Genomic DNA, 15,693 nt, shown 5'->3' on the forward strand with positions numbered 1-15,693 from the left:
GCAGGGCTATAAAGAATTCATTGATGGGCAGTTACTGGTTACTGAAGCAGTACAAGCTTATGAACTGAGAAAAAGTGTTTTAAGCATAGATAAAGAAGGAGTAGCTAAGCAAGAGGGGGGAAAAAAAAAAGCTAGCCAGCAGCTAAGTACTTGACATGGCCTGGACAGGACAAGATCTTGAGTTGGGAGGTGGGATTTCATCTTTGTGGGATCACTGAAATTGTAAGTGGCCTGCCTGCTTTTCCCTGCCTACCTGCTTCAAGGATCCTGCATCTTCTCTCTAATCCCTCATTAAAGCTGTACTGCACATGAATTCAGTGTGGCTAGCTACTATTTTGGGTAATACCAAGGGATGCAGTAATGCAGCAAGTCCCTGGGCAACCTCAAATGCTGAGACTCCAGAAGAATCAAGTCTATGTGCTGACTCTTTCCAGAAGCGATAAAGCCCCAGAGCAGCGCTGTGGTACAAACCACTTGATATTCCTCCGGGCTCAGTAGTCCCCACTTACATGAGTGACACTAAAAGGCACCAAGAAAAGTGGCAGATATCAGACCACAGTGAGAGCTAGTGGTTTTCTTGCTCTCTGAAATCATAACTTCCCTGAGTCCCCTGTCCCTTTTGTACTCACCATCGCTGCTGAGCTCGTCTGCTGGCATGCTCTGTTCCGCATTTTCAGGCTCCAGAAAGTCTCTCTTCAAAACCTCAATGACTTGTAGTCTTCGCAGACTCACAAGATCTATATCTTTTAACTTCTCTTCCAGCTGCTTCACCATTTCTTTGCCTGACTGGCTAGTCAAAATTGTAATCTGAAATAGATATCACAAAGTGAGTGCAAGAGCTGCCTCTAACCCTAATTTGCTGTCGACAGGAGATGATGCCTGGCTAGTGTCTATCTGAATAGAGCAGGTACCACAGCGGAGAGAGGAGAGAAGGAGCTCTAAAATTAATCTCATCTATTCAGAGCAGATTTAAAGGCGTTCTTTAAGCTTTGGCTTTATTGAAGCAAACATAAAATGGATGCAGAGGCTCGGTGTAGGAATGCCAACCGCTTTTGTGCCACTGCTGGAAGAAGATGGAACAGGACCTGGTTCAGGGCACGACACAAAGAGCGCGGAGTGGCCTGTGAGTCATTATGCTGTGAAAAGATGTTGGGATTTAGACTAGAGAGCACTTAGCATCCTGCTTGACTTTGCACTGAGATTCAATGCCATTTGGGACTGTACTCGGCACAGGAAAGACTAGGACTGCTGCTTGAACAAGTGGCACAAATAACTAAGTGTATATAGCAACCATAATGATCTTGGAAGGAGCAGTGAGACCAATTGCACTGGCTCATTGTCAATAAATTTGGTGCTGATATAACCTGTTATATGTTATCAGAGCGGGTGTACTGCTAGTTCTTGTGATTCAAGCCCAAGTCTCTTGCCTCTGTCTTTTTTTAATTTATTTTTAGTAGCTCCTACAATCCAGTGATTATAAGATTTTAATTCTTTGATTTTTGTCTTCTATTCTTCCTGGCTGAGAAGGACAACTAGAAAAGCTGAAGCTGCTTCAGCAGGAAGAAGAAGGAAGAAGAGAAATAAAAATCCAATTCACTCTGCATAAAGAAGTTCTTATAATGAAAACAAAACTTCAGTCACTGAAGTATGTGAGGTAGAAAGCTGCCATTTCTTAGAAACATTGTCCTTTGTCAGGTGAAATATCTTTCTCTGTTACAGTGATCAGCAGCTCTCATTTTCCAACAATGGTTTGAGAACTTTAGGCAATCTTCTGCTCCTTTCTTAGCACCTTAATGATTTAGTGGTCACCCTTATCAGAAAGACCAAGGCACCATTTATATCCCATTTAGGTCTCTGAAAGACTGTCAGTGCTTTTCACCAGACTAAATTTCACTTACAGGTTAAACTTATGCAGCATGCAGAACTGGAAAGATTGCTAGCTTGGGGAAAAGTCTTTTGTTCCTGAAATTCTGCACAGAGCTAATCTTTCAGCTGAAGCTTCCCTCAAGATGGGCAATGTGATATATTGCCATTTGCAAGTTCTCAACCCCCTATCCAGTGTTGTGCTAAAATCAAATGCACTATAACACTTCAAATCTCTACATACTTTGAATTATTTCTGTATTTTTATTCTGGCTATTTTTCAAATGAAATAGGAACATCACTGTAAATTGTATCCACTAGTGAAGCCACAAAAAAGCTATTCTTTTTTTTTTTTTTCCATCGTCTACTGCTTCATAAGGCATTTATTCTTGAAAACATTTGGTGCCTGTGTCACAAACAGCTCAAAGAGAAGCAAGGCAACTCCAGGACCTCTGCAGAGCCAAAGCCAATGTAACAAACCCTGAGAACTCACTGTTATCTGGTATCAGGAAGAGGAACATTTGGTTACCTACCAGAACTATCAACAAACTGGTATGTGGTTAAACTAATCCCAGAGCGGAGGACACCCAGGAGCCCAGGCTAATCCAAGCATGCAAGAGCAAATACAAGTTAGTAAAGTGTCAGAAGAGGAAGAATTAGTGTTGCATCTATGTACAGTGTTCCTATAAGAAAATGAAGTGGGTAGTGGGGAAGTGAGAGAGAATGCTCTTAAAGCATTATCAGCTGCACCTTTTTCAAGGCCTTGTAAAGTGCAAGGAGTGGGGATAAAGCACTATTTCACTAGGATGGCCTGGGCTGCAGGAGGCACAGCTCTGTCCTGAATTCTCTGGGGCACGGGGAAAGCAACCGGGTTGCTCTGTCCTTTTTGTGTCTGCTGTAAAGGTGTCAGAGGGGTTATCCTTCTTCCGGATACCCTATGCAGGGATGCACGCCAAGAATAGACATTACACCCTTGAGTTTCAGGGGCTGGCTGTTGCACAGAGCTTACAATGGTCTTTTTAACCTTTCCAATTATTTCAGACAGCCATTGGCAACAATGAATTGCAAGGAGCTCCTTTTGGAATTTGCAGAGTGGGAGCCCTGTGGAACTCCCAAGGAAGATGCTAATTATAAACACACATTCTCTGTTATTCCAAATACTGACCATATATCCATTTTACTCTGAAAACTGACCTAAGGAGGATTATGCCAAGACAATGACCGTTCTGTAGGCTTTTTCTGTCCTTTGCTACTATACCAACCAGTCTCACAGTGAAATGCTTTTCCTTTGTCTTTATGACAATGTACTTTTAATGAATTGTGGGCATACTTTAAGGCACAATGAGGACCATTGCACAAATGTCCTATTGATATCAGTGAAAGTTCCATAGAGGGACTATAAGCACAGTATGTAACTGTAGGCTGAAAGAGAAATCATGTCCAGAAAGTACTGTGAATGTCTTTGCCTTCAACACACCTCTTCTGTGAAAGTGATCAAAATAAAGCTTAAAAACCATCCAGTCTTAAATATCTAGAAATTAAATTCATTTTTCTATACTGTAAGGTAAGTCACTCTCCATACGTAACTCAAACTTGAATGTGACATGTTCCCATGAGCATTCAGCAGACTGCCAAAAGGGCCTCTTTTAGGGGGCTGATTTTGTTAATTACTTCCTCCCTCCCATGGTACCTGGATACCACACAGACTACCATCTTTCATGTGCCAACAAGTGGCAAGTCTGGTGGATGGCTCTCACTATCTCCCCAATGTTTTCTCACCTCAACTGAACTATTTGTCGAGCCTCCTGCTGCTGTGTGTCTGCTGTATTGCTTGAACTGCTGCAATCCGTCCTGCACGGCTTGTACCACTCCATTTCCCTCCTGTGGGAAACAGCCTTCTCTTGGTAGTGAACGGAGCTCTGAAATGCAGGTTTGAACTCGTGCAAAGCTTTCTTTCACTTGCTGCAAAACAGTATTCAATGAAATTGAAAGACCTTGAAATGTCAAACTGATAAGAAGAAGTATTTTTCCATAACGTGCAACAAGGCTTTGGAATTCATTGCCGTGAGATAAGACTTGGGGCCAGGAGCCTTGTACTATTCATAAAGTAGTGAACAGTGATATGAATTAAAAAACAGCTGATTGTTTTAGCAGTAATGATACACGCGAGTATTCCTCAAGTTTCCAGCTGCCCACACATTGCCTGCTGCTAGCCAAAATGTAGATCTGCATGCCCAGGGACAGTCCAGTCCTCTGACCCTGTATTACACTGAGGCAAAACCTGATACATGAGCAGGACAGATATAAGAGTTAGAGTCCTTAGGCTGTATGGTATCCCCAGCCCATTCGCCCTCCCCCATCCATGCTCCATCACTCAGGGGGCTGTGGGCTTCCAGAACCTGCACACAACAGTATGTAGAGGCAGACCGTATCAACAGGTCCAAAAAGGGGTTACACTAACTCACGGGTAACAGGTCCATAAGCAGATATCAAGGGGAACAAACCAGGAATGTATCCTCTAACAGACCTAACACAATAGCTGTGGAACTGGGGGAGTAGGAGGAGAATGAACTGCAGAGAGCAACCGGGCTGGTGCACTCCCCAGAACAGCCTCTCCTTTGAAGATTGCGCTGATGGACTGACGGTCTGACTCACTGGGGCGTTTATGTTCTCATAAATAACTGCTTTTTTAAGACGCTCCCCACAGTAGTACTTCAAAGATGAAGTACTAGAGCAAGTGCTAGAAAGGAAAATTTATTCTATAGCTGTCACCTGTAAACATTTCTTAGTCTTTCTAGTTAAAAGCTATCGCTGTACAATGATTGACCCAAGGACAGCTGGTCTGACTTCAGATAGTTGAACATTATAAATGCACAGATTATTAACCCCATACTCGCTGTGAGTCAGTCTCAGGTACTGGTCACAGATAAAGGATTTTTGGCCATATTCCCACCGCCTACTCTGGTGATTTACATTACTTACAGTCCAGGGCCACTGAATCCTCATAGCCTGTATGTTGTTTAACAGTTTCTTGAACTTGGTATCACTTCATTTTGGTCATCTAAATCCACAGAAGGCAGTCGGCATATGAACCAGGCTGAACAGGCCTCTCCCATCCTCTTTTTCTCCACGCAGTATTAGTTAAGGCTACACACTACAGATTACCCAACCATGACCTTCCCTGAGCATAGGCAGAACAACGCTACAGCGCACCCAGGAAGATGACTGGAACGTCTGAGCTGGTGTTACAGAGGTGTCAGCTCGCATGAGTTTCAACAAGAACTGAGTCAAGACGTATGTTGCAAGTAAGCTGGCAAATTCTGGCCAAAGGAAAGATTATTGATGAACTCTAGCAAATCTGTTTGATGCAATATGAGATATTACTGCCAAAAATCACCTTTCCTCTCAGAAGAGGCAACAGATGAACACATGCCTCGTTTGCTTCAGAGGCTTAGAGCTCTGACTCATTAAACAGCTCCTGAGCAGTCACAGTTTACAGTATGGTGGTCCAGGTGACTGAGTTATGAACCAAGGCTACTCAGGTGCATGTTCACAAACAGCTCAGCTGTTTCTGCAAATAAGGTGGGACAGAAAGCTGGGACACCTCAAACCTCTCCTCAAAATGGTGGAGATGCCAGTTGTAAGGAAAGACACCAGACTCTGTATTGGCCATACTCTACAGAGAGATGTCTCTCTGATAGATGTCTGGCCCATGATGTCAATTCTGCTGTGAGATTAGCAACCTTCAGTAAATGTAGAGAGCAAAGAGACGGAGCGAGGAGCCTCTTTACAGTGCTGCAGCAAAATTCTCTGGAGTTCATCTGTCAACCCCCAAATTTCTGTGGATGTCTACCCTGAAATTCCAGGAAGCAGCTGTAGCTCACACAGATGTAAATCAGCTGTCTCAGGTGAAGTATTGCTCCTAGCAGTGGCAGAACAGGGCTCAGTACAGACTGCAGGGCGCTCTAAAATCCAGTTAGCTACCTAGCCCTTGGAACTGGCACCAGCAGAGTGATCTCTTCGGAAAAACAAAGATACTATTTCTAGCTGCAGGTCACCATTAGACTAGGAAACTGCTTTGGAGATCTCAGTGACAAGGGGAGCAAACAAAACGCTTTTAAAGCTTTCTGATGCTAAAGCAAGCCTATTGCATATATGGCTAATCTTGTATACTACTCAATATCAATAGTAGATAACGGTTAACTACAAAAACCTCTCAAAACCCCTTCCAGAGTAATTAATACTGTGAGTAAAAGCACCTCATTTTTCCAGGTACTAATGGAAACTGTTGAAGAGTAAGTTGCTGTTCAGTCTAAACGATGCGGTGTAGGGGTGTGTTGTCACCTCTTAACAACTTGGGAGAACAACTGGTCCTACTTTATAAGAAGACTATGCGCTGGAGTAAGGAATCAGCCCAGAAGCTTGAGTTCCGACTTGCAAAATTCAATGCATTTCTAATCCAGGATGGAGAGTATCCTCTAGGAAGGCAGAGAGGTGGTGCTGAGTGACCCAAAGAGAAAGGGGCTATTCTGTTTTCAGCTTAGAAGTAATAACTAATCAAGTGGTTTTATGTCAGAGAAGCTCTGTACTCGGTATCCTGCTGGCAGGAAGCGAGAGCCCTCAACACCTGAATTAGAATTCCACATTTATAGGAAAAAACAACAGAGTCCTGGAATTATGGCGAAGGTTGAAAAGGAACAGAGATGTTTAGCAGATAGCGATATAAACCTGATCTTGATACCAGAAGCTGCAGATGACTAGATATTTGCATCAGAAATTAGGTCCACCGAAGAAGATAGCCATTCTACTACATTTACTGTCCCTAATAGAGCATGAACAGTTCTGAAAAACAGCCTTTAGTACACCAGCAGTTGTTTAAATTAGATGGCTCACTAGGCAAAAATCGCAAGCAAAGCTGAGGAGGAGAAGAGCAAGGGCTCACACTAGAGCACTGCACCTATCAACAGGTTATGAACAGCTGGCTCAAGTCTTTGGGGTGAGAACTGCCTGCACTTGAGTGTAGGCATTGACGTCTTGGACAAGTGCCACAGAAACTCAATATTATGTCAAAAGAGTTGATGTGATCCTGAGTTATGTCAAGAGGAGGAGGGGTTGTTTTTAGCTCTCTCTACAGCATTTCTGAGTGCAGTATTGGAATAGCATCCAATCCCAGCGACTGTATATAGAAATCAACTTTGAAAAAACAGAAGAGTGAATATAGAAAAGGGCTTGGAGGTTATTAAGGGACTGTAAAAAGGTCTTACACTTAGCCTTATGATTTGTTCTCTTTCATTTATTAGCTAGAATCCGGAGAGAGGACTTGATGACCTTTAGAGGAAGAAAACATGAGATATAAGCAGGTTCTTCAATTGAGCCAAAAGAGGAATTATATGAACAAATCCCTTGAAGTTAAAGCCAATAAATGAGAATTAGAAACCAGGTGTAAATTTCACAGTGGCAATCATTAAGCACTAGAAGAAATTATTCTCCTTGTAATATTCTCAGATCAAAACCAGATGTGTTTCTGGAGGAAGCACTTTAATGGTATGGGGGTATATTAGTAAAATGTAATAGCCTGTAATACAAAGCCAGACAAGGATCTGATAGTTCCTCTGTCCTTAAAAACCTGTGACTGTCAGAATGAGGAGTTATTGCTTAAATAAACAAGACAGCCTAGTGTGAGCAGAAGAGTCATATGACGGGACAGTTGGGAGGACTGTGTCTGAAGTGCGTGTGCACTCTAGCGAGACACAATTACCAAATGAGATCTAAGGCTGCTGTCAGCTAGCACAGGTCGGAACAGTGTCAGGACATACCTAACAAATATAAAAGATGTTGGCCCAGAACACCTACAAATTAACTTGGGCGTAATGCAAAATCACAGAAAACAGGCCTGGAACCAGCTGTGAAACAGATTCCGCAGTCTATCTCTGCAGTCCCATGTCAGGATGAATTATATGTAAATTCACCTTAAGAAACAAGACAACTATCTGTTCTTAAAGTCTCTAATCAGAGGGATTTCACAATCTCTCCAGGCAATCTTCTTTAGCTATCCCCCTAGTTATCCTTGCCATATTATCTATCACTTATTCTACAGAATAGGCGACCCCATTTGCCACAGTCTTCCTGCAGATCACGTTTTCTAGATCTATGATCACTGCTGTTGGCCTGCTTTTTCCGCAGTTTGCCTATACCTTTCCTGAGATGTGAAAACTTGAGGAAATAATCCAGAGAGTTTTTACCATTGCTAAATAAAATGGAAGAGCTAATGCCATACTATACTAGATTGTATAAATGAGCATGCTCAGTATGACTGTTTCTAATAGTCTGGCTTCAAAGATCCTTGTAAAGTTGATGATACTTTATAACCCCAAACTTTTATTGCAGAGCTGCCAGTAATTCTCCATTTGTATTCATGCTGCTAGGTATCCCTAGACACGTAAAGTACTTGTTCTTATTGACTTAGATCTATATATTCAGGACATTTCTCGAATTTGTCAGAAATATTTTGAATTCTGATCCTTTCCCCTAAAATTCCCAGAACCACTCCCAAACTGGAAATGTTTGTACAATCAGCAGACCATTTCACCATTCAAATTACTACAGTTGTAGAGATGCATTTGATAAGTTTGATACAGAAGCAGTACAGACAGTACAGAAAGCAGAGTATGGAAGGGACAGGAACAACAGAAGTTACAGAAGGAAACAGTATGAAGCCTAATTTATGCACATGAGCAACTTCACACATCCAATACATGACACCCCCCCTCTTTTTAAACATCATCCTTTCCCAAAATTCACTTTTTCCATGAAGTCTAAAAAAAAAAAAAATTCAACTCTTTGAGAATGATTCATTCTTTTAGTTATAAATTTGCAGTAAATGACAACTTTCTTTAACGAACTGCAACAATCTATTGCATTCATGCTTGTTAGATCCCAAGAGACATTAATTTCACACATACCGTAAAGGGAAGCAGACACTCCTGCTGGTTCTGCACCACATAGAGACTCAGTAGGGGAACACGGCAGGGACCTGCCAAACTGCATGCCAAACACAGCGTGTTTTCCAGAGCTTCAGCGAGTACCGAACAGGTGTTGGTCCACAAAGGTGATGTGACATCCACGATGAGAATCCGTGATGGCTGCTGGGAACGTGCTTTAGTACCAGGAAACCCTCTCCGTGTCTCTGAGGTTACTTTTCTGGAATTCATGGCTTCTGAACAGGGATAGCAGATGTCCAGCTATCCATCTGCATCTGAACAGGAAAAATTCCTACAAATAACAGTAATGATATCAAGAAAGGCCAGAATGATGCAGCAAGAAAATACAGCATACACATAAATGTTACAAGAATAGACCTTCATCCTTCAGAGTATCTGGCACTCAGGGTTAGCCCTCCACTCAGTGACAAAAATCTCAGTCAGTGTTACATTAAGGTTACCCAGCAGTATCTCATGCTACTCCAGAACATGGAGTGCAGCAAGCCTTAAAAAACGGGCAACGTTAGAAACTCCGAGACAAAGTATGTTCCAGCCAAACACCACCTTTGATTCCCAGAGCTGGCAGGAGATGCTGGGAATGCTATGTACCGAGGTAGCTGTGCTTAATGTGTGTAGCAGAGCTGTGCCAACCGGTGCAGAGATTTGTGAGAACAGCTTGGTGGTGCTGTGAGCGTTGCAGGCACAGCTTGCGCAAGGAGGCAGAGAAAAGATTAGGGCGCCTCAGTTCCTGGAACTTGCCTGTGTGGGAACAGAAAAGGTGCTGCAGCGCCCTGGCAGACCATGGGTCCCCGGGTAGAGAAAAATCAGAGGAGAAAGCGTGCAGCTAGTCTCTCCCCACCACTGACTGTACGTTTCCTTTCAAATAGCCTTTCATCCAATAATACCACTACATACCCTTGCATGCATAGGGCTCAGCTGGTGGTGTTTGGGGAGAACTTCCCCACAATCTGTAAGAAAATTTGAGCATTTCTGTGGAATAATAAGCACAGAAGGAGTGAGAAGCAGATGGGAGGAGTGTGTTTTCAGAGAGGTCCTGTGTCGTTCCCACGCCTCCCGGTGAAGGAACCAGAGGAAACCGCTCACCTCCGAGCCCAGAGTAAACACTTCACGGCTTGGCTCAAAGGTCGCATATACTCATCCACAGACCTTGAATGTGACTTTTGTTTTTTCCCCATCCCCCCCATTTCCCCTCAACACATATATCTTAAGCACAAGAGCCAGTATTTTCCTGTTAAAAAAAATCTTTTCCTTCCTCCGTCATGAACAAAAACGCTGTCTAAAAATCTTCTCTTCCTTCACTAAACCTAAACAGATCTGCGCAAAGTGCTCAGTGCTCCTTCTAAGGATATAAAAAACACCTTAAAAATATGTTTTACTAATACCAGCAGTATGTAACCATATGGATTTGCTTGTGCCCAGAAAAGTGGTTGTATAATTGCACATATCTCTGCATAGAACAACATCTTTCCTCTTACAGCTGTGTAAATCCCCGGCAGGGTCAGTAAAAGTATGAACTGACCCCGGATTTACACGGCTCTGCTCTGGACAGAACCCAGATCTGTACGGCTTCCTACATACAGCTCTTAATTTTGTCAGACGTTCAGCTGAGTCATGTAACTTTTTTCTGTTCCCTAAGGAGAAACGCGAGTATATTTCCTACAAGCCCCAGCGCTCTAGAGGAAGAATTTCTGTAAGTCTTGAAAAGAGAAATGCATTTCCATCTAACTGAGGCATCACCCCAAAAAGATCTGTATTTCACTGGCAGGATGCTTGTCAGTGATGGCAAAACAGAACGATCACAGGTTGAATTTCAAATCTGAGGCTAACATTTCAGAACTGGTGAAAAACTTCTATATATATCACGTATATATGTATATGTATCTTGCTTTGACTAGTAACCTGAGATAATTTCAGCGGAAAATGAGAAACCGCCGGTTACCACTTTAGTCAGCGTCTCTTCTGGCGCTGTACAGTTTACAGCAGCATTTACTAAATGACTTCACTGAATCTGGAAAAATATTTGCCTGACACTGTTATTTGTGATGAGGCTCCTTAAACCTCCCCCTCCGCAAGCCCCCAATGCGTTCTCAAACTAGTAGGCAAAGTCTCACAGCAGAAAGCTTAAAAAGTTGGCCTTTTGGTTTGCATTGGTTTCAGAGAGAAAACTGAGCCTTGATACTGAAACAGCTTTCCTGAATGTGAATGAACTCTCGCATTCCTGATACCTAGCAGGATTCTGCTTATTTTAGGTGGCTTTAGTAAAATGGATCTTTCATCAGCTGTGTTCTTTATCAGCTGAAGGAATGTCATTCCCTCTTAATTGTGGTGTCTTAATTAATTTCGGCTTAGCAATATTCATATGGTTTATATGCAGTTTACTGCACAGTATTTGACATACAGCATAAACTGCCCACCTCTTTCTTACCGTCTACACCAACTACCCCGAGCTGTGATGATGCTGGCTAATTGAATAATTCTCTTTATGAATCTAACTGGTTGCTAGGGCAAAATCACTTCTTTATTTAAGCAGCAAGTGACCTGATAGAGAGGCTAGCCTAAGGGATTACACCATAATTCAGTGTGCACGAGTGAAAAACGTTAGTTCTAGCAGTCGAGGAGACATTAACTTATTGCTCAACAAAACAGAACTTACAAACTGCCAGAGCTAGTTGCTAACAGTAATGCAGATGTTGCTCGATGCAAGAAGACAGACATTTTTCAGAACTACAAAGACAAGGACAGAAAGAAAATCCTGCCATATTGGGTGGGTTATGATCGCTGATGACATTCAGCAGCTGCATATTATCATATCCACTTAATTGGATGCAGTAATGCAAAACCATTAAATAATATCCAAGTCTAAAAAGCGTAACTGAGAGGGAACACCCAAATCGTTGGTTAAAAATAGACTAAGGATAGTTTTCATCTCCTTTCTAATACACAAACCAGCAAAACTTGGATCCATTTTCACTCTTAAGTGGGAAGAAACAAGCACAAAAATCTAAATAATGAGTTTAAGTCAAAAATTATTACGATAAATATATATTACATGTACATTATATATATAATATTATCGCTACTATATTGTATATTGCTATATTCTACATATAATATAGAATATATGATGTGTGTGTGTGTGTGTGTGTGTATCTTTAAATATGCATATTTACAGAGAAAGAGAGGCCCTACAGCCCTACGCTATGAAAGACAACTACTATGACAGTGGTCTGTTTACTGAGAAGAAGGGAGCAAAGCAAAAAACAAATCTTAAGATGCTATAGTAAGGAATACAAACCATTGGCAAGGAAATGCATGCAAAATGGTGAACAATAATGTTCACCAGATTTAAGGACAATGAAAACTTATTCTTTAAATTATTAAGGAGTAGAAGGTTCTTGTCAAACACATCAGGAACAAAAGAAATTCTGGAAATAGAATAAATCTGCTATTAATTTATAAGGGTTTTTTAAATGATGTAGAAAAAGTGTTCAATCAATACTCTGATCTGCACTTAGAAAAAAAGCAGTGATAACTAATTACTCTCTTTTCCATCAGTGGTTAGAGAGGATATTAAACAGCAGCTGCTAGAACCACAGGTTTTACATTTCAGAAAAGGGAAGTTTGTACCCAAGAGTTCTTTGAACCGTTTCTGTTAACCTTTAACTTATCTTGCAATTGTGGAAATTCCAGAGTAACTGTAATGTTCATGTTTAAACAAAGAGCACACAGATAACAATAGCCCATTTGTCATAATGTACATACCAGGCAAAATCATAGAAATACTGATACAGTGCACAGTCAGTAACAAATTAAAAAACGGTTGTGCCATCATGGGAAACAGCCCTCACTAATGAATAGATTTTTATAGGCTTAGGTGGTAAAGACGGGAGCATCAGCAGAGTATAATTTTATTTCTATGTGACATTTAATTTAAACACATTTGCTTCTAGTCACCATAGCACTATAAAAAACAGTGTAACTCCCCACTGAACAGGAGCTAGTTCATGGAGAAATTGCAGATAATATCTATAAATGAGAATTATTCAGTGGAAATGCTTCTACTGGGGCTCTATAACAATCTGTTTTTTGCCTAATTAGATGGAAGACGGAACATACCTAAAATTTGACTTATAAATCCTATAGAAGAATCAAAAACTGAGCTGCAAGTAGGTGGAGATGGGGAGCGTCACTACCAGCACCGCTGCAGTCTCACCCTCTTCTTGCACTTTTCCCAACGCGTTTGCTCCAGGCTGAACACCCCCAGCTCTTTCGGCCTCTCCTAGTATGAGAGATGCTCTAGTCCCTTAATCACCTTAGTGGCCCTTCACTGGACGCGCTCCAGCAAATCCATGTTGCCCTTGCTCTGGGGAGCCCGGAGCTGGACACAGCGCTCCAGAAGCAGTACTTCCCAAACCGCTGTGGCCTCCTTCCTCTGTCAGCTTCCCCATGAAGCACTAATACAGAGAACATAGCAGGAGCTAATGTTGCTTCACACAGCAAAACTCATGACTAGCTTTACAAAGGAAATCCGCGGTTTGGCAGGGGACAATGCCGTGGAGAGCAGCCAGCCCCCTGCTCCAGTTTCCCCCACTTCAAACCCCTTTCCTCTACCAAACAGAAACTGGTGCAATGAAGAGACAAAGCACAAAGGGGCAACTATCAGCTCCTGGACTGAACAACATAGCAGGGGGCTGCTCTGCCTTACTCTTCCCTCCTTCTGCCGCCAAAGCACTTACTGCTCTTTTGAAGGTTGCACATTGCACTGATGGCCTGTTGCAATTTATCTCAAGCAGTATGATTTCATGTCATGCTAGAAGCAGTCTTATGATGGGCCGGGAAAGGCACCCATATCACGCTGTGTTAGGAATACAGGACTGGTCAATGAAAGTTTCCTTAATATTACAGTTATCCTGTCTCGCAGTTTCCTTTTTAACTGGTCAAGATTGACTTTTAAAATAGAGCTTCCTGTCCCACTGCTTCGGGACTGTTGGAAGACTGTTCCTAAATCTCAGTGCTCTAAGGACGAGAAACCTTCAAGCAATTCCCATCCTAAACGTATGTCTGGCCATTTTATGCCATTGCTCTTGCTCCTTTTCCTTCTGCAACTCTTCTGCTGCCTCATTAGTTGTACCTTTCACAGGCTCAGCTTTGCCTGGCCTCCTCTTTCAAGAGGCAAGGCTCTTCTAGCTGCAGCTCCTAAAATAGGCTCTGCATTTCCCCGATAATCCCACTAACCCTTCTCTGCAGCTGTTCTAGTTTGCATATTTCTTTACATATTTCATTTCTGCACATATTTGATTCAAATTATACAAAACATTCCTGATGGCATCTCACAAACAAACTTATAACGGTTCTGACACGGCCCTTGCATAGCGCTGTCATAAACAACAGTCGGGAATATGGAAAATGTAGTCTACATCAGATGATACGGCGAGGCTCATAATTTAGTGTGTATATTTTTCAGTTTTGGTATACCTAAGGTATAGTTTAGGATTTTTCACCTCTGGAAGTTGTCTTTGAGAAAATTTATTTAAAAAATGAATAAGTAAATTCTACTGGATACAAATGGCAGAGCACAATTCATGCGTTAAATATCAAGTATAATTCCTATAATAGGGATTATAGGAATTACAGGCCGGGGGGGCCTGTCCTGCTGCTGTGGACACCCCCGCACTGGGCTGGGGGGGGGACATCCCGGGGGGAGCAGGGGGGAAGGGGGTCCTGCGGGGGGGGTGTCCGGGGGGGGAGCGGGGGGGACGGGGGTCCTGCGGGGGGGGTGTCCGGGGGGGGAGCAGGGGGAAGGTGGTCCTGCGGGGGGGGTGTCCGGGGGGGGAGCAGGGGGGACGGGGGTCCTGCGGGGGGGGGTGTCCGGGGGGGGAGCGGGGGGGACGGGGGTCCTGCAGGGGGGGGTGTCCGGGGGGGGAGCGGGGGGAAGGTGGTCCTGCGGGGGGGGTGTCCGGGGGGGGAGCAGGGGGGACGGGGGTCCTGCGGGGGGGGGTGTCCGGGGGGGGAGCGGGGGGAAGGTGGTCCTGCGGGGGGGGTGTCCGGGGGGGGAGCAGGGGGGACGGGGGTCCTGCGGAGGGGGGGTGTCCGGGGGGGGGAGCGGGGGGGACGGGGGTCCTGCGGGGGGAGTGTCCGGGGGGGGGAGCGGGGGGGACGGGGGTCCTGCGGAGGGGGGGTGTCCGGGGGGGGGAGCAGGGGTCCTGCGGGGGGGGGTGTCGGGGGGGTGTCCGGGGGGGACGGGGGTCCTGCGGGGGGGGGGTGTCCGGGGGGCCGTGTGGGCCAGCACAGGCCGCCGGCCGCAGCCGCCATGGTGCCCGCGGGGCGGCCGGGCCCACGGCAGGGCGCGAGGGTCCCGCCGGGCCGGGGCGGAGCGAGGCGCTACCTGCGGGGCCGCCTGGGCCGCCGGGACACGGCGCAGCTCGTCCGGCGGGGGCCCACCGGGAGGGGCCTGCTCAGGCCGCCCGGGCCGGCCCACCCCGCCTGCCGCCCGTGGGCGCGGACTCGTCCCCCGCGTGCTCCCGGCCCACCCCACCTGCCGCCCGGGCGCGTGGACATGTCTCCTGTGAGAGCAGGGACATTTGCAGTGCGTGGGCGCCTCCCCCCGCGCTCCCGGCCCACCCCGCCTGCCACCCGTGGGCGCAGACTCGTCCCCCAGGCGCTCCCGCCCACCCCGCCTGCCGCCCGGGCGCGTGGACATGTCTCCTGTGAGAGCAGGGACATTTGCAGTGCCTTCCCCCTGCCGCGTGCACTGCAGGAGCAGTGTGATTCGCAGGCCCCCCCTTTCCAGGGCCTTTCCTCCCCTTTAACTCCATCACGCTGAAATTGG

At 44.8% G+C, this 15,693-nt stretch overlaps 1 protein-coding gene across 8 annotated transcripts in view; it reads right to left on the reverse strand.

Moving 5' to 3' along the window:
- M1AP (meiosis 1 associated protein) overlaps positions 1-15,464 on the reverse strand; it is a 33,052-nt gene extending 17,588 nt beyond the window's left edge. Inside the window, exons 1-4 of one of the 8 annotated variants that reach the window (XM_068944040.1) lie at positions 15,400-15,464; positions 8,826-9,135; positions 3,643-3,825; positions 630-807 (exon numbers count right to left, since the gene is read on the reverse strand). In XM_068944040.1, coding sequence (XP_068800141.1) covers positions 630-807; positions 3,643-3,825; positions 8,826-9,074 — 610 coding nt within the window. In that variant the 5' untranslated portion in view covers positions 9,075-9,135; positions 15,400-15,464. Of the gene's footprint in view, positions 1-629; positions 808-3,642; positions 3,826-8,825; positions 9,136-9,221; positions 9,720-9,758; positions 10,013-12,980; positions 13,336-15,249; positions 15,332-15,399 lie in introns of those variants that run through there. The other 7 variants (XM_068944039.1, XM_009671373.2, XM_068944036.1 and 4 more) reach the window with 7 other exon arrangements.
- Between the last annotated feature and the right edge of the window lie 229 nt (positions 15,465-15,693).

The sequence above is a fragment of the Struthio camelus genome, chromosome 4, assembly GCF_040807025.1.
Source record: "Struthio camelus isolate bStrCam1 chromosome 4, bStrCam1.hap1, whole genome shotgun sequence".
Taxonomy (NCBI): Eukaryota; Metazoa; Chordata; class Aves; order Struthioniformes; family Struthionidae; genus Struthio; species Struthio camelus.